The following is a 25,776-nucleotide window of genomic DNA, read 5'->3' as shown; positions in this document are numbered from 1 at the left end:
AGGCAGAGAGAGAGACAGACAGACAGACAGACAGACAGACAGACAGGCAGGCAGACAGACAGAGAGACAGACAGGCAGACAGACAGACAGACAGGCAGACAGGCAGACAGGCAGGCAAAGAGAGAGACAGACAGGCAGAGAGACAGACAGACAGGCAAAGAGAGAGACAGACAGGCAGAGAGAGAGACAGACAGGCAGAAAGAGAGACAGACAGGCAGGCAGAGAGACAGACAGGCAGACAGAGACAGACAGGCAGACAGACAGACAGACAGACAGACAGAGAGACAGGCAGGCAGACAGACAGAGAGACAGACAGGCAGACAGACAGACAGACAGGCAGACAGAGACAGACAGGCAGACAGAGAGACAGACAGACAGACAGACAGACAGAGAGACAGAGACAGACAGAGAGACAGACAGACAGACAGACAGACAGAGAGACAGACAGACAGAGAGACAGGCAGACAGAGAGAGAGACAGACAGAGAGAGAGACAGACAGGCAGACAGACAGAGAGACAGGCAGACAGAGAGACAGGCAGACAGAGAGACAGACGGACAGACAGAGAGACAGACAGACAGGCAGAGAAATTAGCTTTCCCAGATCTCATCTCATCCATGAAAAGAAAAGAGCATTACACTGGAAATGTATGGAAGAGGAGACTGTGAGGATGTGGCTGCAGCTCAGGGATTATTCAGAGAGACGGATGGAAATAAACAGGTTTAATATAGACTGGGCTGTCAGACAATGATCCATATATACTGTAAATGAAATGTCTGGAGAGCTGGGAGCCTCAGATAATGGGGAATAACACACATACATACTCACTCACATGGACATACACACTCAGATAAGCTCATAGTTGCGTGCTAACACACACACACACACACACACACACACACATGCAGCACATTCCCATACCAATATGCACTCTATCACAGGCTCAGGGCAGCGCTGTGTGTTGATGTGGCTTTTCTACTATCTGCTTATTTGAATTATGACTATGCTGAGGATCCATATAGATACAGTATATATAGATACAGCAGTATATATAGATACAGTATATATAGTGAAATGGACAATGTGATGAGAGAGAGAGAGAGAGATTGGGAAACTTATACAGACAGAGAGAGAAAGAGAGAGAGAGGGAGAGAGAGAGAGAGAGAGAGAGAGTGTGTGTGTGTGTGTGTGTGTTATACAGATACACAGACAAACAGAGAGTGAACCGGGGGAAAGCTGAACTCAGATCAGCCACAGAGCGGCGTGTGACAGACAGACGGTTTCTCCCTGCTTGGCTGCTTTAATGACAGGCAGCAAACTCATTCTGCAGGACAAACAAATCACTGGGACAAACCTCAGCAGGCATCTGCCGTCACACACACACACACACACACACACACACATTGCTCCCTGTTGGAAAATATACACTACTGTTGTCTTCAAATAGGAAAAATACTGCAGAGATATAAAAGCAGAGAGGGTCTTCTATACAGAGAGAGAAAGTCCATCTCTTTGCCTCTGATTAGAGGTGTGAATGAAAGGTCAACGGTTCATAATAAAAGAAAAAATAGAGAAACGGCATGAGATGGAGAATGAGAGAGCGACAGAAAGAAAGGGAGAGGGAGGGAGAAAAGGAAGAAAGGAAACATAGGTCAGAAACAAAGAAATGTAGAGGAAAGTGAGAGAGAGAGAGAGAGAGAGAGAGAGAGAGAGAGCAAGAGAGAGAGGGAGAGAGGCAGGTCATGTCCATCTTGTTTCTTCCCCTCTAATGTCCATCCAGTCAATACACCATTCAGGTTTCTCACTCAGGGATGAAATGGAGCTTTATGCTTTATTGGACTGAACGAACCTTTCAACAACAAATCAACATGGAGCTGTACAGCAGGAATACTAAAGACAGACAGTCAGCCAACAAACGGAGGACATGTTTTCATAACATCCATACCAGTGGACTGACTTTCTATTAGTCCAGACCACAGTCAGCACTCAGCTGACAGATCAGCTTTGTGTAATTACTCTCTTCTCTCTGGATGACTGATGAGGATCGCACTCAGTCTGACAGATGAAGAGCTTTCACTCTTCTCTGATGGATCCTCCTCCGTCTCTCTGTCTGTCTGCTGTCTGGCATCTTAAACAGACTTCTCACCGCCGGCCGGCGCCTCAGGAGACTGAGAAGCGTCTGTGTTAATCACAATGAAGGATTTCAGGAATTTAGAGCACTTCAATATATCACTTCAGCTCCACAGTCATTTTTCTTTGGGTCTCCCTCCAAGACACTTGCTGGGTTTCCATCCAAGTATTTTTTGGAAATTATGATACATTGAATTAGAAAAGCTATACAGCAATGGTAAAATTTAATAAAATTTCCCCTATGCTGCTGCAAAAAAAGAGCTTTTATGCTTATTTGAAGTGTCAGTTCTTTTTTGCCGAGAGAAAATCTCTTGCGAAACTGTTTAAAAGTAGCTTTGGAAATCCTCAAATGTCTGTAATGTACAGTATCTGTCCTTCACAGCCTCGCAGAAATGTGAAACCTGCTGTCTCCATCATGGTTTATAACACAAACTGTCCAAAGTTGAAAGACTCCTAAAGAACAATTGCAACTTTCCCAATATTAATTAAGACTTTTAATTTTCTTCTGGATCTGGGCGGGAGGGGGAGGGGGGAGGGGGGTGGGGGATGGGGGGATAAATATATATATATATAGTTTGATTGTTTTTAATCAATTGTGTGTACTCAAGTTTCAGGAAATAAGTTTCAATATGCTCAGACAACATATGCAGGACAACATTTCTATTACTGCAAGGAATCATACTGTCCGATGATTATTTAGGTTGACTGCAGGACTATGGACTATGAAATATCTGGAAAAAAATTAAACACAATTTCGACACCTGTCACTCCTCAGCACGTCTTTCTGTCAAAAGGCGACTTGGTCACTTGAAACAATCTTACATTTCAGGCAATTTCAATGTGCCAAAGAAATTTTGTTGTTGCACCAATCTGATTTAATGGGTGCCACCCTGGCCACCCCTTTGGCTCCGCCCCTGCTGCAGTCAGCTCCCATGCAAATGATTGTTCCTCCAAAAATTTGACATAAGGCACAGCAGTCGCACCAAGACTGGACAGAAACAGTTGACCAATACAACTAGAGGCTGAGTGGTCCTCAACTCAACTCAATACAACAAAGTGGTGCAAAAGCCTTGAAAAGACCCAAACACTAAGACAAGACAGCACACTGAAAAGATGAATGAGCTGTATTTTCATTGGGCCGTTACACTCTGCTTGTTTCATCTATCCAGCCATTATCAGCTTCAGTATTGCTGATCAGAAAGGTCGTCTGTTGATTGACAGGTGTGATGAGCCTCTGAGCATCCCGGCTAATTTTGACTAATAGCTCTCTGCGTCTGCTGCATCACAAACCGCAGGGGCGTGAAATGATCTTTAATTACTCCGTTATTACAGTTCTGTCGCTGTTTGTGCTTCGTTTTGCTCCGGCAGACATCGACTCGTCCGGTTTGTGGATCAGATGAAAATGTGTCATCCTGAAGGTGAAGGTGGGTTTTCAAAATATTATTTATCGTACCAATAAAAATAACTGATTCGGTACAGATTTGACATTCTGTGCTTTCTATTCCTTCATCAATAAAGAGTACAGTATTTATTCATGCAGTAACCTATAGTGGTGAGTATGGACAATAACCATTTTTAGTATATATCGCGGTAAAACAATAACAGTTATGACATTGCTCCAAATTTTTATTATTGTGACAACCGCAATAACCGGCAATTGTTGGGAGGCTTAATAACAGGCAAAAAGTAAATATTTTACATAGATATTTTACATATGTTCTACAGTCTTGCATTAAAACGTGTGTAATAAAGAGAAATGTCTTGTGATTCATATGATAAATTAGTTGTTAAATAACTGAAGGATGTTACAGTACTGTTTTTAAGGTTTTCATCTTATTCATAATTATCGGGATAACATCGTATATCGAGATAATTATGACATTTTCATATGGGAACAGGCTTAGTGGTGAGTAACGTGAAGCTGAAAGTGTAGTGGAGGTCGGAGCAGATCGCTGTTCTCTCACTTCACTCTGTTCTTCATCTGTTGCTGTTGGATGCAGAGGCAGAAATAACGGCAGGAAAGATTCACCAAGCAGCAGATTCAGACGTTTGTGTGAATTCAATATTAAATTTCGATATTTAGTTAATATGATGATAGCCAGAAGGTTTTGGGCCCTCAGGTGTTCATCAGTGTCATCAATATCTTTATCAGGGCTGAACACACTCTGTCTGTCAGGAGATTAAATTAAAGATTGAAACATCATCGTTGTCTGTCTTTCTGAATGAGGACAGCTCATCTCATTACATTAATGTGTGTGTTGATAAGGTGGAACCATCTGGAAATGGTTCCACCTAGAACCATATAAAATTCCTCCTGGAACCTTAGATGGAGGGTTCAATAACCTAGAAACCCCTGATTAAGGGTTCTTCCAGGAATCTTTGATTGAGGGTTCTTTAAGCAGTTGAAGGGTTTTTGCTAGAACCATTTATGAAGAGTTCCCTCTAGAACCGGCCTGGGACCTTTGTTGCATGTCATCCCCGCCCCTCCCTCTCCTAATGTTTCCTGTCCCACTCCACTGTGAACTATCAAAAATAAAGGCAAAAATGCTAAAAAACAAAAATAGTTTGTCAGAGTACAGACCTTAGATTCAGTCCAGAGATTTAGTAGAAGCCCTTGATGTTCCCTCTGGTCTGTAGATGGATCAGTCTATTAGCTGTTCTAGTCCAGAATGAGCAGGTCAGAGTTCAGTGTTTTACTCAACAACATTTCAGCCGAACACCCGGCTGTTGAAGACATCACACCTGCGACCTTTCAGTTACAGGACGCCTCTCTAACCATGTGATGCCGAGTCTGAACTTCTTCACCGTTCTCTGTTCAGATTGTAGGTTATAAAACATCAAATATGTGTTCATGTCTTCCCGCTGCTGCAGTTCGCTGTGGGCAAAGCATCAGCCGAACGGAGCCTCATGAATATTCATCATCACTCTCCCTACAGAAAGTCTTCAGTTCCCTCTGAGTCCGCCCACGCAACATATTGATGCGTTTATTGCGCTGTAGTTTGCTGTGGGTAAAAGCAGCAGCTGCATGGAACATTATGAGAGAACATTTTCATAACCTGTAGTGTACATTAAGAGTTTCCTTCCATCTAAGAAGCTATTTATACTGTTTCTAATCACCTCAGGATATAGTAGAGTAACTTTCTTATTCTTCTGGTCCTTTAGTGCTGATTTAAGATAAACATGTTGTTAGATTACATATTAGATTACATGGTGTTTAACAGCAAACCTCTCCTGGCTCAGACAGAAATCTCTGCTGGTTGCTCTGTCTTCATCTAACTCCCCAGCCTCTCTATCTCATCATTGATTTTTCCCGTAATTGCACATAATAAGTTTTGCACACCAAAGTCAGTCATGCGGATAATCTCTCATTTATCCCAGGGAGAAAAGTGATTGTTAGATTACATGGATTTATACATGAATGGAGTTTAAAATTCGTCCCAGCGTGCATTAGACACTTGCTTAAATTAAAGATATTGACTCATATATCAATTATTTGTGATCAAGGATTGGTGCTGATTTCAGCTCTCATCACATATTTAAAAATAATCTTCTCAAGCAAAGAGAAGCCAAGAATGTGCTTTTTTTGTTTTAGAAGGGTGGGACCACAGAAAAACAAGTTTCTTTACAGCTTGAAACAGGAATCCGGGTTTCTATCCTCTTCTCACTGTGAATGTGAAGCTGTTAGAGGGGGATGTGACACAGCTATTTTATGCTTCTGTGTACCAGAGGCCATGTATGATCCTCTAGCGCCACCTAGTGATCAATCTCCATTTTGTTTTTCATGACGTCAGAGCGCTCTGCACCGACAGAACAAATCAGGTGAAGCAACACATTTCTCCTCTGCCTCATTTTCACTCTTCTTCTCTACATGTGTGCTTTGCTTCCTCTCTGCATGATCTTCAGTATTGTTTAGATACAATTGTTATGTAAAGGAGTAAGCTGCAACTATTTTACTGAATTATTGAGTTGTTTCTGTTATATTCATTGCCAATTTACTTGTGCACTATGCTATTCAGTCACACATAAGTTACTTCATACAGCAATTTCCAATCAGCTTTTAGTCTGTCCCCCTACTTTATGCTTGTATGTATTTTTTTCATACTGTACTTTTTTAATTAGATTTACATTTTGGAGCTTTGTCAAAAGCCATACATGCAATTAGTTCCAATTTCCTGGTATATTAGGTATATCAGACATGCTGGAAATATAAAACTACTTTAATTGGACTGACGTTTGAGTTATATTTCTTTAGAACTCTGCTGATAGTTTGTATTGGATTTTTAAATTATTTAAATCTCCATTCTGTTTTGCTTCATTACTCATTGCAATGCTCTATTCTTATTTCAATTTGTTTTAGTTGCACTTGCTTCAGTTTCTCTCTGAATACATGCGGACAGGCCAGTGAACACCTGACAGCAGAGCTACTACAAAACGTTCCACCACAATGTGCACGCAAACACATTTTCTTTCTTTCTTTCTTTCATTTTCTTTCTCTTAGAAAGTAATTGCTATACATTCAACAAAGGCATATTGTCTTTGTAGAGAAAGGGAATCCCTCTCATGCTTAATTGATTGTATTCTGTGATGTAATTTCATATCAAATTCCCTATATGGAGAAGTCAAGCCTTTTACCACCAAAGGCCGACATGATGACTGAAGTTCAAATCTGTGACCTTTGGTTACAGGACAGTCTCTCTTAGGGTTAGTCTCTCTGATAGTTAATATGTGTTCCCTAATCTAAAGTGTTACTGAGCTTTTTAATCACAATCGATAAAGTTGTAAGTTAGGGAGTAAAACCAAGTCACTCACAAATGCTTTCTTATATTTTATTGTGATGGGGAGTCATAAAAAATGGAGCAAAACTAAAATAAAAACAATACAAAATGACAGTGGATTTACAAAGGGCTTGAAGGGAACAAACAATATGCAGCCTTTGACAGTACAATGGAACAAGTTGGCACAGAACAGAAGAGAGGGGAGCGGGACGATCTAAATTTGGCTTTGAAATAAAGGGGGAAGAGTAACGTCTTCATAACAAGATCCTTCATTACAACGGCAAGGACTCATGCTTTTTAAATCACAGAGTTTTAGAATTCAGTAGCTTCGTAACAACGCGAGGAGCGGATGCACATGTAACAGTTTCTATTTCTCACTTCATTCCTGTCTTTTTTTTTCTTTTTTTTAAGCTTAAAACAGAAGTCATGTTTACATAATACATGTTTTTTTTTTTTGTTTAAAACAAACTTCAGTTCCCAGAACCACACTTTGGGATTTTTGTTTGTCTTCAGATTATTTTTCATACTAAAATATATTATTGTATCAATTCAAACTACAGTATTGTACACTACAATGTGTAATAAATAACCATAAAAGAAAATATAAAAATAAGACACATAAATATAAAAAAGTCTTCTAAAAACTAAACAGGTACATTTTTTTAATCAGTGAAAAGGGTTCTAATACTGCCATTGTTGAAAAAACATACACAGGACACACACAAAAAAATAAAAACCAAACTAATAATAAAAACACTGTTCGGTAAAACCAACTGAAAACACTTCATAAAAACAGGAACCACATTCACTAAAGTTTGTTACCTGAAGTGCGGGACAGCTTGCCACCGTTTTATCTATTTCCAACAACAAGTGCAGTCAAATAACAACGGCTGATAATCCGACAGGAGGAATATCAATCAATATCTTACTGGAAAGTCCTTCTGTCGCCATTATACTCAAAGTTAATCTTGGTTTTGTATATTTTAGATCTTGAGTCTGCCTGCTGGACCAGACTGTACAGTTTGAATTATCAGGTTCCCTCTGTGTTCAGAGTAGTTTTGAGATATTGAACATTGAAGTTGGCAAATTTAGCAAAACATCTTTTTTTTTTTTTTACCCACTTAAGTAAACATTTTCAAATCTCCAACTTCAGTCATATGTGAAGACTAATATATTAATGTCTCATTTTTTTTTAGCAAACATGTCCGAAGGAACCTCGTAATTCCAAAGTTTACATTCACAGCCGCAGGTGAGCTCAGTCCACATTGTATTTCTGATGGGTTTTCAACAGGGTTCCCACACATTTCCTATTTCAAAATGACTTACTTTACTTACTTACTTTTTCAAGACATTATCTCCTTGACCGGAATTTAAAGATTGACAGACAGTTGCAACGTAAATATGGGCAATATGACTGTCAACTAGGCTATGTCACTCTATAACTGAAGATTATTCATCAGCAAATATCGCAGCTATATAAAATAATTGTGTGTATCGGGACTGAGCAGCAGTATTTTTCTATACTTTTCCAACTTTCGTGTCTGGTTCCCGAACTTTTAAAGGTCAGAAAATATTCTAATTAATTTTCCAGGCACTCCAGGCCTGTAGGTAGGAACCCTGTTTCAAATATTGTGCGACGTGACTCCGGTTATTCACCCAACTCAACTGTGTGAAGCTGCAAGTCTGAGCAAGTCAACAAACATTAGTCAATATGGGTCTTGTGTAGGTAACAGAGGGACATAATACTGGCTACATCTGTGAAGAAGAAATGATAACACTGTTCAATGGCACTTTTAACAGCACACAGGTCTTGCATAAGGCTGGAGGCATTGGGGTGGGGCTAGTGACGGCCCGTTCCTTCACGTTATGACTTCATATATAAGCTAATAACACTGATCACTGACTGAGAACTAAAGTCAACCCAAACGAGGAGAAGCTCGGTAAGGATGGGCGTGTTTGTTTTGGAACCTCAGTTAAGCCGGAGGGGGGTGGAGCCTGCCTTTTCGCCATCATCTGAAGACTCCGCCCGCTCAGGCTACGCTGGGTAGCAAAAAGTAGGCGCCCAATGCTGGCTTTGAGGTCGTGACTCTACCTTCCCTGATAGGACAAATTTGGTTATGGCGTGCGGAAGCCACATCATCATCCTGACTCCCCATCCCACCCACAACCCTCCCCAAGAATACTTGTTTTCCTTAAGGCTAACAGTCAAACTGAAAACAAAAGTTATGCTAGCTAGCATAGGCTAACGTATGCTAACACGAACGAGATCTTGCTAGCTAGTGTATGTATATAACACTGAAGGGCAGACAATGCATGAGGCATGTTGTATCCATAGGTAAACCAGGAATACTGTAGTGCAGAGGTTTTTGTTCGTAGAACTCAATAAAATACTGATTTAGCAAACTTCATTGGCAATAAAAAGGTATAGAAATCTTTCTCGTCTTTACAGGTGAAAAGGTTTTCGAACATGAGCAACAAGATTAGTAACACTGACAAAATGACCAAAAAAAAGAAACAAAACAAAAAAACAAAAACAAAACAACAACCTGGGATGTCTCAGTAACATAAGATACAGCCTAAAATGGTTTAAGTCTTTACTCTGACAAGTTATGGGTGAGTTTTGCTTTAAAATCTGTACTTCTATAAACAATTTTTTTTAACACTGATATTTCATTTCCACAAGAAAAAAAAGTCACTGCTTTTTTTTTTTTCAAGTTCAGGCACACCTGGGTTTTTGTACACAGTAGTGGACCGTAAGATCTGGCAACCGCTGTGGTTTCTACTGATGGCAAGATGCGGTTTTGTCTGGATTACTTGACACCAATGACCGTCCAAAATCCATGTTTCCTTCATTCGGCGTTTGTCACCACTTCCGCTGTTGGCTCGGCACTGTCCAACTCCTCCCTGATGCTTTTGTCCGTATTTGCTTCACCGTCTGCCATTTCCTCGGCATCCTCACTTACCACCGCTTCCTTTTCTTCGCTTCCTTCCTCCACCTTCTCTTGCTCCAGCTCCTGATCCTCCTGATCCTCCTGATCTTCCCCCAGCTCGATCTCCACCACCTCACAAACTATCTCCTCCTCCACCTTCTCTCTGTCCGGCTCCTCCTCTCTTTCCACCTCTTCCTCTCTCGTCGTCATCTCTTCCTCTTCTTCCGCCTCCTCTCCCTCCCCGTCGTCGTCGAAATTCCCCTCGTAGATCTCGCACTCGCCGTCGTCCACCTGGACGACGCGGATGTCGTCCATGCACATGGCCTCGTCGTCCTCGTCCTCCTCTTCCTCGCTCTCCCTCTCGTCCGAGTCCAGCTGGGAGGGCGGGGTCGTGGTCCGGCTGTCCGACTGCGGCCCGGCGCCGGGGCTGCCGATCCCCTCGCCGAGCCCCGGCTGGGCCTTGCGCGGCCCCGAACCGGAACCCGAGCCCGGCCCGTCCTTCTTGCAGTAGGAGTAGCGGTGGTTCATGTGCTGGGAGTAGGAGCCGGAGTGGGAGAAACGCTTGCCGCACTTGTCGCACTGGTAGGGTTTCTCGCCCGAGTGCAGCCGCGAGTGCTCTATCAGGTGGTGCTTGTGTTTGAAGGCCTTCTTGCAGACGCCGCATTCGTGGGGCCGTTTTCCTAGAGATGAAGAACAAGGACAAGAGTTAGAGCAGGGCACTAATGCTGCGTTCAAGACAACTGGGGAACTGGGAAACGTCCTACTTCCGAATAATCCATTTGAACGGCCCACCAACTTGTAATTTCTAGTTGGAAACTTACAAGGTCCAAGTTCCCCGACATGTAGTTATGTGAAGTCAAGAAAACATAAATCAACATGGCAACGTTCATAGTGAATGGTAAGAACAAGACATTTCAATAACAGCATGTTATTTTAAACAGACGTTTCTGTTTGTGCGTGGAATACTTTAAGATCAATTAATACACAGTAGCCCTTTAGCCAAACAAACACAACTTTCTTTCAGGCGTCCATATTGTTCCCACCTCAACCACGTGGACACTCTGAGGTGGGAAGTAGGGAAGTTTCCCAGTTGTCTTGAATGTACCACAATGCCACCAGGGTGAGGCGTGCCATTCCCTGCATAGCTGGGTGGGTAGAATAAAATCCTCCAAAGTATTTCCAAAACACAACCCAACACACTGATGAGAGCATGAGCTGAAACGTCTGCTCCTCTAGCACTTTTTTCTTCCTTTTGTTTTTTTTACTTGTACCTTAAAGTTTGACACTATGCATTTGTGTTAATAAATTGATAATTTTGGCTAGATTTTTGTCTAGCTAATTTTTGTCAATGTGTGGATATATCTTTGATTATCTTATATATTTTTTACTTTTTAAGTTTGTTCCATACATCTGCAGCAGCACTGAGTCATCAGACAACAGCAATGACATTCTTCTACATTTTTTAAAAACACAACCCTTAAAATAAATATGACACTAACACTGCTAAGGTTAGGGATTCTGTTCCCATTTCAGCAGGAAGAGCAAGGCATTAACACTGCCTAAGATAGAGGATTGTTTCCAACTAGGCCCACCAATGCTAAAATCTGCTCATGGAACTGTAGGTGCTTTGGTTAAAAGTGTTCAATAAATGTTATATGTTAAAGGGTCACTCAGTAATTTATGACTTTTATCGCCCTCTATTGGCAACCAAGGAATTGCAACAACATTGACAAGTGTCTGATACAGCTTACAGTAGCCTGTAATGGACAGAAATAATGGTGACATAATAGAAAGTTACAGTTTCACAATAGAACGAGTAAGCCAGCTAATTAGAGCAGCGAACCAACAGAAAAGTCTAGTGAAGAGTTAATATATCATGACGTAAAATAATGTAATAATAATACTGCTTTGTTGTCTTGAGAACCAAATGTGATCAGCATCATCCTCCATCTTTGAGCAGAAAGATACAGGATGGAGGATCAGAACGTGAGTTTTGAAAGCCAGACGCACCTGGTGAAGTAATTGTTGATTCATTGGTATTTTCGAAACACCCTACCAACCCTGCAGATATGTTTATGTTCATTTTGTGCAGTAAAATCTTACATAATGCTCCTTTAAGAGTATTATAATAGAGAAAATAAAAGGTTTTGCTGTTTTAAATACTAATGAAAATCCCCTGAAGGATTCCCAATAAACAAACGTTGAAAGAAATGAGCTCATTTTACTGGACCTGGTCTGCATTTTGAACCCAGAGGGCAGAAACCTACTGGACCTTTTCCACAAGGAAGGAAAGAGTGTGTATGTGAATTTGTGTGTGCATGTGTGCATATTTAGGGTGGATGATGTCATGGCTGGACCCACACCCACCTGTACACAGTAGTGGAGTGCACAGCTAACTGCTAACAGACTTAACTAAGACCACGTCCAAATCTGAGGCACGCCAGATCATAGGAAAAATATCCTGTTAATTTGCCTCAGGAGTCGTCTTTATAAAAACTACTTAGGTCGCCTTTTTCGGAGCTGGTAACTTTATGGGCCCAGGGGTCCGCTAAATGTTCTACTTTACAGCCTCCATGACACTAAATATCATGTAACTAAGATATTTACATTGATACAACACATTTAATAAGATATGATGTCATATGTAAAATCATAGCCTTGAAAACTAGGAATACCTTTGGGCAACTCAATGAAGAAAGAAAGGAAAAACAGAAACCACCCAGCACCGCTAATGAGATCCACCAGACTTGGATCAAATAGCATTTAAAATCTGCGCTTGACTGAGTTTGCCTAATGCAATGGAACAAACGCATTAGTCTCTAAATTGGTAATCCAGTCCATGTAGATTTGAGAGGTTTAACTTCACACACTATACAGCCACTTAGGAAAAAATATTACCTGATGCTCAGATTTAAAAAACACAGATGATATAATCCTTTAAAATGCTTCTGTTATGTAGTTACGGTGCTCAAGATAGCTAACAACTTAAATAATATATAACTTATATATTAATGACTTTTACTTCAGAATAGAAGTCGCACTTTCCAGATTTGCAACTCTCAATTTGGAAAGATGCTCTTAATTTTGATACAAACTCAAGGTAAAAAAAAGTCCATATGCTGGATAAGAAAATGGACATGAAATAAGGCTTCTCTGGTACGTCAGTTTCTTTTCAGTTTGCCAAGCTGTATATTTTTTATTTGAAACGTGAAATAAATGAATCAAGATATCTTTTTGAGAGTGCAGATTTCCCTTTTTCTGGTTCTTGACTTGAGCAATATAAAATCATTTAAAATAGCATTTCAAGCAACTTTCTTTCATCTTAGGCATACCTGTGTGTTCGTATTTATGCCTGAGCAGGGAGCTGCCCTTCTGGAAGACCTTGGAGCAGAGATCACAGGGGTAGACGCCGTTCTCCAGCCGCCGCTTCTTGGGCGGCGAGGCCGAATCCGAGTCGTTCTGCTCCTCCACCGCGGAAACGCCCTCAGAGCCGCTGTCCTGCTTCTTCTCCTGCTGCAGACGGAAGGAGATATCACTAATCATTGTGATCGACTGATTTATTAATTGATTGCAAAATGTAAGGTGGAGGCAGTAGCCTAAAAAAATTGAAGAATGAGCTTGTAACTGATGGTCACTGGTTTGAATTCGCAGATCGTCTGGGAAAATCTGGACAGGGGATGTGAATATGTAACACTCTTCCTTCCACTGAGTTGCCCTTGAACATGACACCTTCAACTGCTGCAGTGGAGACTGTGGGAAGCTTTCAGGTGTGAAAGTGTCTCACTGCATGAATATGAAGGAGGGTGTTGCTGAAAAAGAGGATGCATGCTCAGCAGAACTCTTTCCCGATGTAGGTTAAAAAACAAAAAGCGATACTTTGGGTATGAATATCACGTTTAGCAGAACATTTAACTGTGGAAATTATCTTTACAGGCCTGATAAAAGCACGTACACAGCATACAAAAAGGTACCTGGAAAACACTCCAAGTATTCCAGTATGTGCAGCATGTGGGCTTTAGTGTGGGAGGCCAGTATCTCAAAGAGCAGTCAGGTGGAGGAAACCTGTCGACTGTTTCAGACATATGAGGGTTTTCACATGACGAGAATCGCTCAGTGGGTTTAAGTCCGTCTTGCTTGTCTTCCAGGTTTCTGGGAGGGAATCCAACTCCCTCGTCTGCTGTTGTAATGCCCGCTGCAGCCAGGCGTGCAGACGGTATTAGTTAACCTCACCTGGTACATACATCATTCCAGAGGCGGTCTGGATGGAGCCCAAACCATTTAGCCAGGTCTGGAGGCTGTTCTTTTCCACAGACAGCCTCCCCAATGCGGCCTATTCAGTAAAGCCACAGGAAGCAGCGCCTACTGCATTCTGCACAGTCCATGGATACAGAATGGACTTTTATGGCACGTAGGTTATCGTGAATGAGCATATTTGGTGTAACGCGTGTGTATGAATGGGTGTGTGACGATCACACTTTGTAAACATATGCTTTGGACACTAGGCAATAATGAGAGGTAATGAAGGATGAAGAATGTTTCTGAGAGATATTTCAAACGCTTTCTTTATTGTTCTATTGTCAGAGTCCTGTGGCTTTGACCCCTGTGCTCCTTACTACTGCTTCCTGTATTGCTAGCATCTAGGAATTTAAGCTTATTCCACTGTTAGACTCATTGTGTATCACTTTGGTTAACGGTTATCGTTTGTTCTATTCTATTGTAGCAGGAAAAACTGACTTTAGGTAGAACAGACAGAGTTACCAGCCGCAGTGTTTATGCCTTCTTTAAATATGTAAAAATCTATTTACTGCTTGGTCTGAAACTGTTATACATAGTCAAAAAGATCCTGGGCTATATGAGTGCTATCAGTGGGACGCTATATAATAACTATGCCATATTGTATTTATAACAGCTGGAGATGCCTATTAATGGAATTTTATGAACAGTAAAGATGGCAGATCACATCATCTATTCTTTTTCATATTTTACACTTCTATATTCTGGCACAGCAGGTGCTTGAACGCACCACTAGTGCTTGAACAAAAGAAAAGTAAAATAACAGAATAATTAAGCCAAATGTCCCTCTTATTGAAAGAACTATGAATGTTTTGCATCATAACAAATCCACACAAAAATGTTTTACTGCGGCAGTCTGCAGACCACACCACAAAAAAAAACCCAAAAACAAGACAAATGTGGAACAAACACTACAATTATTTCCAGGTACCCAGAGGACACATGAGGAACACACTGCTACATGTTAGTCCTACCAACCTTATGTCCGTTGAGCACAACAGTCTTGGCCCCGGTGGTGCTGCCGGCTGTAGTGGTGTAGGTGTAGGTGAGCTGGGGGATGAGGATGGTGCGCTTGGTTGTGGTGTTGATGGCGCTCAGGCAGCCCACCGTGCCTTGGCCCGCGATCGCCACCAAGGTGGGCAGCTGCGCGGCGGTGACGATGTTGACGGGGCTGCCGGTCTGAGGCGTGGTGACGTAGATGGTTCCGGCCTGCAGCTGCTCCTTCCTCAGGCAGCTCAGGTTCAGAGGCTGCTCCTGCTGTTTGACGGGAGGCGGGGTCCTCTGGGTGTCGGACCCAGCGGCCGTCTGCTTGGGAAGGGAGAGGTCCAGCGGTTCAGCCTGGGTGTCCTGGGCCTCTGGGTCTTCTGGCTCGCTTTTGACGACGACGAGGTCCCCGGTGGTGAGGTTTAGTGGTGCGAGGTCTGCGGGGGAAAGGGACGTACTTACAGATTCTGTTGGGGGCGTGGTGGGTGTTTCCTGGGCTGGTGGGATCGCGGCGGAGTCTTTCTCCGCCTCTCCCTCCTGATCTGAGGTGACGTCTGGGCTGGAATCTGTGGGCTGAGTCTTTATGGAAACAGTTTTGGAGTCATTGGCGTGTCTGCCCACGGTTTTCCCAGAGTTCATCTTGGCAAACCACTTTTTGACCACTTCCACCGGAATACTGACAGAGTCTGAGATCTTCTTCAGCTCCTCCTCGCTGGGGTTGGCGTTGGAGGCGAAGTAGGTCTTGAGGAGGGAGAGGAGGTCGTCCACAGGCGGCTCCTCCAGCGTCACCCCCGCCTCCTTCAGCAGAGCAGCGAACGACGGGTCCAGGGCGGCGGAGTCGACGGCCTCCCCGTTGGCTGCTTTGTGGTGCTGGAGGAGGTGCAGCGCCTCCAGGCCGTCGGGACAGTCGTCGCATAGTAAACATGTACTGGTGCTACTGGCTTTTGGCATCTCGGCTGTTTGGGGGTTCGCAGTCTTAGCGGTTTCCGTTTCTGGCTGGGCGGCTGCCTCCGTCTCCATTGTGGAAACAGGTTCTGGTTCCGATTCTGGTTCCGTCTTGACAATGGTGAGGTCGGTGGGGATCGTCTCCACCTCTGCGGTTGGGGGTTCAGCTGTTTTGGTGGGGGTGGGGGGTGCAGTGGTGGAGACTGTGGGAGGGGCAGGAAGATTGTTTTTGAGAAAAAGCGGAGCGGGCTGGGTGGTGGCGGTGGTGGAGGCAGCAGGGTTGATGCTGTAGTTGATGATGATCTTTGTCGTCCCGTCGTGGTCCACGAAGGCCGGCAGGCTGATGATCTGCTGCTGGGGCTGCTGGACCACAATCCCCTGCTTCCCCTGCGTCACCACCCCATTGGCCGTCCCCAGCACCTGCCTGAGGATGTTTCCGTCCATGGCCACCTTCAGCACGTTCTGCAAGTCGCTCAGATTGATGCTGATGGGCGACATCAGGCCGACCGTGGGCACGACCATGGCCACGCCCTGCGGCAGGGCCGCGGCTGGGACCACGGCCGGCTGCGCCACCCCTCCGTTCACCACCCCGTTGGTCCCGGCCGACGGCGCCGGTGCCGCCGTCACGGGCTTGCACTCGTATTCCACAGGTTCGGATTTGATCTGGGTGACGGGGAGCTGCTCTTGGAGGGGCTTGCTTTCGGTTTTCTCTTTCAGGATCATGCGGGTCGGGGCGATGGCGACGGGAGCGGGCTGGGCGGTGGGCGGGGCCGGCTTGATCGCCGGCCGCGGGACGCCGTTGGGAGGCACCGCGCCCACGCACTTCTTACTGCTGATGTGGGAGCTGTAGGAGCCTGAGTGGGAGAACCGCTTCTTACAGTTGGAGCATTCGTAAGGTTTCTCACCTAGAAGGGGCACAGAGAGAAATTACTAAAACTTAAAAGTGCAGCTGAATTACATTATCTACATTAGGTCAACTTGAATTTGCCTTACTTGTCATTCATTGTTTTTGTTATGTCACTTTCCTCATTGAGTTTTGTTGTCATTTAGTTTCTCTCAATTCAATTGTGTCATTGTTTTTGTTTATTTCTTTGATTTTTAGTTTAGATGTTTTTTCCTTGTTTTTTCCATGTGAAATTTATAAACATTTGTCTATTCCTTGTATCATTCATCTTTTTAATCTGTGCAAGTACATGATTGCTGAACTCCACAAATCAAAATCCTCAGAGGATAAACATGTAATTTGGAAAGCCTGAAGTAATGGAGCAACCAGAAATCAAGCCATCTGAATTAAAACCCTCATGCCAACACTAACACAGTTATGACACAATGGACAGGAGTGTGTGGATTTAAAAATAACTATAATTAGGACAAAGTCATTACAGCTCATAAATAACTGATAGCAAAATGAGAGGAGTGTGGACTGGAGCTTTGATCGGTGACTTCGACTGAGCCGGGCCATGGACTGTGTGTGTGTGTGTGCGCACACGTGTGTACGTGCGTATGTGTGTGTGAAAGAGACAAGGTGATGGTTGCCGTGGCAACAGCTCACCGCTATGAATGCGCAGGTGCTCCTTCAGGTGGTGTTTGTATTTGAAGGCCTTGGCACATTCGGTACACTTGAACTTGCGGTTTCCTCCTGCCGTCGGAGTAACATGACGCTGTGGCAGACAAAAAGATAATGATGAGGATGATGAGGAGGAAGAAGGTGATGAGAAACTGCAGCAAGAGATGTGTGTTCAAGTCTGCACATTTTCAACCATTAACATAAGCCCTTTTAAGCCGTATTAATCATGGGAATAAATATGCAAATAGGCCAATACAAAGGAAAAATTGAATGAAATCAACACATACAATGCTGAGTAAAAGATGTGACATTTTAATAGACACGGTAAAGATTTAGGTTTTCTTCAGTATCAGGTAAAAAGACATTGATTATCCATGCAGAGGCTTAGTTTTTGCTTAGGTCAGCAGCCAGTGCAGCTGCTGCTGAATTTTGAAGTAATGATAAATCAAAGTGCATGAGAGAAATCCAAAAAGTCAATGAAGTCATCAGGAGATGAATGACACCGAGATGCAGCTCTATCGGGCTGAAGAGAATCACCGGGAGCGCTGCCCACTCTTTAGTACATCAACAATAACCAGCGAGGTCCTGTACATTAAGCCAAAGCCACTGGGATGACATACTGCAAGTCACAGCAGCACCCAGGGGATATTTTGACAAAATAAACAGCACTTTTAAAATTAAAGTTAAGTGTTTCTCTGGGTCTCTGACAGAGAGCCAGCTAACAACTGAGGGAGAAAGAGAAGACGGGTAAAAGATACAACAATTAACCAATAATATATCAGCTGACTATCAGTATTGGCCGATATCAGCTTTAAAAAGCAATATCAGTATCAGTCAAATGTTATTTTTATTTTGGCCGGTGAAATCGGCATTTTTGGGCGATTTTTTTCTAGGAGTGTGTCACTTGCAACAACTGTCAGACTGGCAACAGAATAAAACTAACATGGTCTTTTGTTTAAAAAACACTTAATTATCTTAAGATAGGCCTGTCTGAAAAGTTTAACCTGTTTCGCACCTGCATTAAGATTCTTACAAAAATGTGTATCGCTATTGGCTGATATGGGAGAGAAAATATCAGATATAAGTATCGGCCTCAAAAAAACATATCGGTGCATCTCTACCAATAATGGAAATGAGAAGATATGAAATATCCAGTAAGGGTGGTGACACACAAGCAATTTTTGGGCAGTGTATATGGGTATCGCTTTCAGCATCAGGCGACTAGTCAGAAGTTTTGTAAGAGAGCCAAAGGATTAAAATCTCTTCAGACGTTTCCTGGCAAGAATGTGTTCCTAACATGTGTTAAAGCAATAATGTTAAGGCAACTCCTTCAGCACTGTTTGGTACCTCAGATGCCCAAAACATTTCCCTGTGTATCTCTGCCTTAACATATATGCTAATGAAGCAACACTGAAACGTACACACACACACACACACACACACCCACAGACAAAGACAGTTAGCAGTACCACAGTAAAGGCCCAAACATACTGGATAATAATTGATTCTTAATGTGATGCTTCTATGGCAACACGGCAGGCTGGAGATCTGAAGCATCAGCAGCGTTTCACCACCATTCATTCATGCGTGATGTTTCTATATCATATTTTCTGTTCACTGCCCTCTTCTACAGTCTGCTCCATGTATTTAGAGACCAGCAAGACTATAGAGAGTTAATATTTTTGTTCATATTTCCCGATTAGATTGCAGTCAAATATTTGAGGGTGTTTTTGGATTTCATTAAATTAGCTTCTCCTCGTGCATGTCTTGGCCTCCTGTAATGTACTTCCTGACAAGAACACCTTGATTAAAAACATGAAGGATTTTGCCTCTGGCTATCTGAAGGTTTCTGAAAGCCAAAGTGAGGGCTTTTTAAGACCTTTTTAATGCTACCTGAAATTGAACTGCAAGACCAATTTAAAAAACCAAAACAAAGAAACAAAGCCTATTTCTGTTTGAACACGGAACGTAATTAATGTTCTGAAACTACGAACGGGCAAGATAAGGAAAAGGGCAACAGGAAATTAATTGCGAAGGGACATGAAGTCCAATTGTGTTTACTGAAGCAGATATTATGAAACAAAAAACATGTTCTGAATATTGTACTAGTAACCCTGTTCTGCATTAATCTAAGAAAGGACATATAACACAAAGAAACCTGTCATTGCATGGTGATAAGACCACTAATACCTGTATTAAGACACACTGAATTTAGGTCATACTTTTTAATACTTTTTCAGACTTTTTAAAGGCCTGTAGATACCCAGAAACCTCACAAAATAACAGACTCAAGAATGGAGTTTCAGATCAAGGCAGTTTGATCCGCCTCCTAGCGTGCGTTGGGACACTGATACCGACTGGCGTGTTTGAAAGCGCTCGCGTGTAACGCCTCCAGTGCGTTCCTGCCTTCAGGCTCTGACAGTACCTGCTCCCTGGTGCCCTTGTGGTGGCTCATGTGCCTCTCCAGCTGCGAGCGGTAGGTGAAGGTGTAGCTGCAGTGCGAGCAGCTGAAGTTGTCCTCGCTGGTCTCGTGACGATACTTGATGTGCTCCTTCAGCGAGGCGTTGCGCTTGTAGCCCCGGGAGCAGTAGGGGCAAGTGTGCAGCTGGGAGAAGGCATCTGGCGTGCCTGGGGTAAAGAGACAGAGAGTGAGATGTAGGGGGAAGCTTATAGGCTGCCGTCTGTCTTAATCTGTCTCTCTGCACCGTCTCTCTGCACTCTGTCTCTGCACCGTCTCTCTGCACTCTGTCTCTGCACCGTCTCTCTGCACTCTCTCTCTGCACCGTCTCTCTGCACCGTCTCTCTGCACCGTCTCTCTGCACTCTGTCTCTGCACCGTCTCTCTGCACCGTCTCTCTGCACTCTGTCTCTGCACCGTCTCTCTGCACTCTGTCTCTGCACTCTGTCTCTGCACCGTCTCTCTGCACTCTGTCTCTGCACTCTGTCTCTGCACCGTCTCTCTGCACTGTATGCGAGGCCTTGTTGTCTTTGTATCATGTGTGACAGCATCTACTGCATATGACTGCACCAATGTCACTGAGACAAATGCATGTACTTTTAATGGACTTGGCGATTAATGGGATTCTGAGATTTCTGGGATGAGCGTCTAACAAACAGATACGAAACACATCGATCACTTGTGATTGATCTTTAGAGGTAATTTTTCAGTTAACAATTCAATATAGAGGATAGTTAAACCTGTAAAAAAATATAAAGATGCAAAATCTAAATAAACATTCCCCTCTAGTTGCAACAAAAAAGTGACCCCTTTAGAAACAATATCCTCAAGAGGCATGGGGAAAATATAAAAGGACTAGATAATACTAATGTAAAAAGTGATAGTATAATAACACAAAACCCAAGTTGAAGCTGCACTGTGCAACGTTTGTGGCTCCAAATGTCAGCGAGGGGTTTGAAAAATTTGAACTTCAATACCCAGAAAGCCTGTTAAGTGATGTCCGTAAAACTACATGGTGTCAGTTAGTGGGGATGGGACGCTCTTCTTTGTTGCAGCCTCACTTTGAGATTTAGACTGATAGCACAGCTGTATTTTTATGAGACAATCTTGTCTAGTGCAGCTTTAAACAAAAATGAAGGAGTGTGGGAATTCATAAAACAAGAGAACAGCCAAGTTATAGATGCCAATACTGGCAAAATACACCAATTATATATACCAATTCCATGTACAACACAGTCATAGACACAAGCATGGGGTGGTGTGTGTGTGTGTGTGTGTGTGTGTGTGTGTGTAACGGTACCATTTTCATCGGCGCCCCCTCTCTCTGGTGTGCTCTGCTCGTCCTCCGGGGCTTCTGGGTAGATGATGGCCGTGTCTCCCTGCTGGAGAATCTCCTCCACCAGAGCATCCTTCGCCTCCTCCTCCTCCTCCTCCTCTTCCTCCTCTGACACACACTCCTCCTTCACTGAAACACACAAACACACAAAGTTTAGGATCATTTTAGCAGCTGGTGAATGGATGTATGAAGCAGCATCTGACCCTGAGAATTTCTCCTTTTGGGTTGAACAGAGTATCGCAGAAAAAGGGAAAACTAAATCATGTATAATTCAAAAATGTACATTGAAACTGCTATTGACTTACTACTAATGCTGTAGGTCAATTATTTTCAATTATTTCTTACAGTGGATATGACAACCTTCTCATACCAACAGTTTTCATTAGAAACAGAAAAGTGAAAATGTGAAAACTCTACTTCCTGGATTGACTGAATTCAAAGTGAACTGAATCCCAATCCCAATGGTTTTTAGAAAAAGGTTTGTGTTCTCCCATGATGCATTTGACGTAATATGATGTAAACGGCCAAAGCAGCATTCTAAAACAAAAGAACGCCAAGATATTTTCACCATTTGAAGATTGAAATGAAAGTGAATTGAATTAATCCACAGCTGCATGCGGTGAGCTGCAGTGTGGCAGCATTAGCACTAGAGGGCAGCACAGGGCTTAGCATAGATTTCCATGGTGATCATAGTCCATTCATGAACTGAGACAGATGCAGTCAATCTGAAACATCTTCGTTTGGACTCTTACTCTTCACTCAACAAAGTAAAATCACACTATAAGTTTCTCAAGTCAAAGCCAGCACTGTAAGGGGTGAAAAATAGATTTCCAAACTCAGGAACTGGGAAAAACAGCCTTATTTTTGAGATATTTCTGAAATTATACAATGGGTTTTCAAAGGGGGAAAACTTTGCTTTACAATAGCCTTATTCCAGTGTATTAACCTGTGTATTAACCTATGGAAAAGTATTGTAAGTACACAATTACTGTGTAGGTTTTTGATGAAAATCTCCCTAATACATAATGCACTTACAATGGTGTAACAACACCTGTTTCAAAGGCAACAGACTCCAACAACAACACGACAAGACCAAGCCACTGTCAATTGACTGCTGTTTTGAATTTTAGAAATGTTTCAGCTTTCAAAATGTCCCTGCATGACTTTTCCTAGACCCATTTTCTGTACAATCCAGTTTTTAGATTTTCAAAATCACACAAGGAAATAGTTAAGACTTGTTGGACTTCTCTTAGACGCCCCCAATTCCACTTGCCTTTCTAGTGCTAAATGACCATGTAAACTTTCATTTCAAAGAGAAGAAAAACACTAAAATTGCAGCTGGGTGTTTTTTCTGTGATAGCTGTACCATGCAGGAAGCTATATGACCTGTGGGATTGCCTTTGCTGAACCTTCCTTCCCTTCCTAGCTGTTGAAACAGGAACCAGCACCAACCTGACCACCGCTGACACTGAAAAATGACTCAGAAACAGATGCAGTCATTTAAAAAGTGAGCAGTAAAACAAAAAAAATGTTGTTGTATTCTCTGCTTATCCCCCTCCACATGGAGGTGAAAGTGCAGGGTCAGAAAAGGGACAGGACCTCTTGAACTGGTAGGGGTTATGGTTAGGGTTAGGGTTAGGGTTTGTGTCACTAAAGGTTTGTGCAGGGAAGAGAGCGTTATATCACCAAAGTGATCAAATCAGAAAGCCATGCTGTTCACTGTGCGCAATGAGTGGAAAATGTGTGTAACAGTGCTTGTCAAACAATAAAGCCTCCTTGCACGAGTCATGGTCATGCATTTGTAAATTATACGCAAATCTCATAATTTCGCCCACATAATATTTATTTGCAGGTGAGGTCATGCATATCGGAGACTACGCCCAATTAAGACTTTGCAACACCAACTCCCCCGAATTATTGTAGCACTTATGAGATCTTCTGAAAGGAGGCGTAAAGACAAATTATATTTTTAAAGGAAAGAGGGTAAATTATCTTAACCGGGTTCAAGCCCCAGGTCAACAACAAAGAAACGAAATTCCTACCGTTGCTCTGTAGCTGACCCTGACAATACATTATCATTATTAATGAACAAACGTCAGATAATTAGTTTTTTCCCCAAGATTGATATAAATAGCGGGAAATAAAAGCCTTCATTTTGTATTTCACAACTTTGTAAACGCCTACATCCAGCTGATCTCAGACGCTGCGGCATCAGCTGAACTGTCTTGATGAAACCTGTAGGTGATGTTTGAGTTCACTTTAAACAGCTGGCTCTCTGAGGAAGGGAAAGCATGTGTTTCTCTGTAACCATAATGAGCCTTACGAGGAATAATTAGGCCGCTGGGCTCGATTCTAATGTGACACTTCAGAGGAACGTGACCCGGGGATGGAACCGATGGTACGACATCGGCACAGCTCTACCCCTCCTCCGCTCAACACTTCCTCTCATTAACACAACACACTTCACCACTCAAATTAACCTCAGGTCATAGACACACACACACACACACACACACACACACACACACACACACACACAGAGGAATGCACGCACACGCAAACCCATATACAAGCACACACACTGCTAAAATAAGTGTTACCACAGGCTGAATGTTGGAGCTTTGTCCACAGGTTCTGTATGCAATTTTACACTTCATGCTTTTTGTAAATGAGATGTAAACAAGTATGACATAAAGTTGGAATTTGCTCGTACTCATCATGGCGTTACATTGCTTTTGGGTGTTTGTAAGGGACAGCGGGAGAGGAGGAAAGGTGGAGAATTGGCGCATTTATATGGAATATTACATTTATATTTTGTACATTCCAGGTTTTATCTGACACTGTTATCCAGCGAGCAATGAGGGCAAAAGAAGACGAGCTTTAATACTTAGATCACCAATGTTAGAAGGAATGCAAAGATAAGATCAAAGCCCTTGATAATAGATGTAATAATTATGTTATAGGATCTGAGGCTTCATCTTCAATAATCAGCCTCAATTTACACCGCTGTAGCTGTTTGCTATGATGAATTTGGAGGGACTAGTATTGCTGCATTCATGTTATATCAGATTTACCGAAAATATGAGCTGCCAACTGGGAAAAAGCGCTCATGTAAGCCTCCTAGTCGTAATTACAAATAGGACATGTGGGATTTTTTTTGTGGGCTCCAGTATCTCCCAGTTGCCATCATGAATTGTGGACGGGTGTCAACAGAGGTGGAAATACATGGCAACGAATCCACCGATCTCAGTTTCCTTTGCTCCTTGAGGTATTTCAGAGGAAGATAATATCAGTTGATCGATAAAAACGTCAAGATAACAAGATGTTTGTCTGTCTGTCACGCCCTGATGTCTCAGAGACCACTTATTGGATTTTTTTTTTTTTTTTACATAATTTGGGGGAATGATACATGACAATCACTATGTTGTGGCATTTTCAAAATGACACTGATTGGCTCAAGGAGAACTCTGCATTGTTTGACAGTTCATTTGTTTGTTTCTCCCTGTTTTCATGCACAATACCTCAGACTATAGATACTCAGACTAGGCTGCAGGTGAAAACAAGGTGACATGCATCAGGAGGCGGCTCCTAAAAGAAGTGACCCAGCTTCACTTTCTGTCTGAAAAAAAGATGGATAAGGGCTAGCTGTGAGGCGAAACCGTTTCCAGCGTTTCCATGGAGATCAAGCATTTTAAATGGAGGCAGGATCAGTGCCAGGAAGCCACGCCTCTTCCTGCTGAGCCTCGACAGGGACAGGTGCAGCTTTGGAGAGCACCGAGTGTGTGTGTGTGTGTGTGTGTGTGTGTGTGTGTGTGTGTTAGCCTGCAGGATCTGCAACTACAGAACCAGTCATAAAAAGAAGGGAGGAGCCTATGTTGAATAATGTGTGTGTGTGTGTGTGTGTGCGTGTGTGTGTGTGTGTGTTCCTAAAGAAGAGGAGGGGCCAGGCCGAGCCCTGCTAAGCCTCATGTTAAACACACAGATCTCTACTTCCCATGACCTCATCCTCCAGCTCTCCAAATCTCTGGCTGCACCTCATTCCCCCTCCCTCCTTAACACTCCTTCTCCACCTCTACCTCCTCTCTCTCTCCCTCTCTCTTTACCTATCCCCCCTTTCTCTCTAACTCTTCCTCTCTATCTCTCCTTTCCTCTCTCTCTACGTCTACCTCTCTCTCCCTACTTGTCTGTCGCTCCCTCGCTGTCTATAGCCTTCCTCTCCCCCCTCTCTCTCTCCTTTTCTCTCTCTACCCCTTCCTTCTATCTCTCCTTTTCTCTCCAACTCCTCTCTCTCCCTCCTTCTGTTCCTCTCCCCCTCCCTCTTGCTTACTTTACTTCCCTCCATCGCTCCCCACCCTCTCTC

At 43.0% G+C, this 25,776-nt stretch overlaps 1 protein-coding gene across 1 annotated transcript in view; it reads right to left on the bottom strand.

The window, feature by feature from the left end:
* Window positions 1–9,101: 9,101 nt before the first annotated feature.
* Window positions 9,102–25,776, bottom strand: part of LOC139917449 (zinc finger E-box-binding homeobox 1-like) — a 73,311-nt gene continuing 56,636 nt past the window's right edge. The window contains exons 3-8 of the mRNA XM_071906574.2: window positions 21,381–21,545; window positions 20,049–20,251; window positions 17,609–17,717; window positions 15,106–16,961; window positions 13,167–13,347; window positions 9,102–10,514 (exon numbers count right to left, since the gene is read on the bottom strand). Coding sequence (XP_071762675.1) covers window positions 9,754–10,514; window positions 13,167–13,347; window positions 15,106–16,961; window positions 17,609–17,717; window positions 20,049–20,251; window positions 21,381–21,545 — 3,275 coding nt within the window. The 3' untranslated portion in view covers window positions 9,102–9,753. The remainder of the gene's footprint in view (window positions 10,515–13,166; window positions 13,348–15,105; window positions 16,962–17,608; window positions 17,718–20,048; window positions 20,252–21,380; window positions 21,546–25,776) is intronic.

Source organism: Centroberyx gerrardi, chromosome 13 (genome assembly GCF_048128805.1).
Source record: "Centroberyx gerrardi isolate f3 chromosome 13, fCenGer3.hap1.cur.20231027, whole genome shotgun sequence".
Lineage (NCBI taxonomy): Eukaryota > Metazoa > Chordata > Actinopteri > Beryciformes > Berycidae > Centroberyx > Centroberyx gerrardi.
This window is presented reverse-complemented; position numbering and strand designations above follow the sequence as displayed.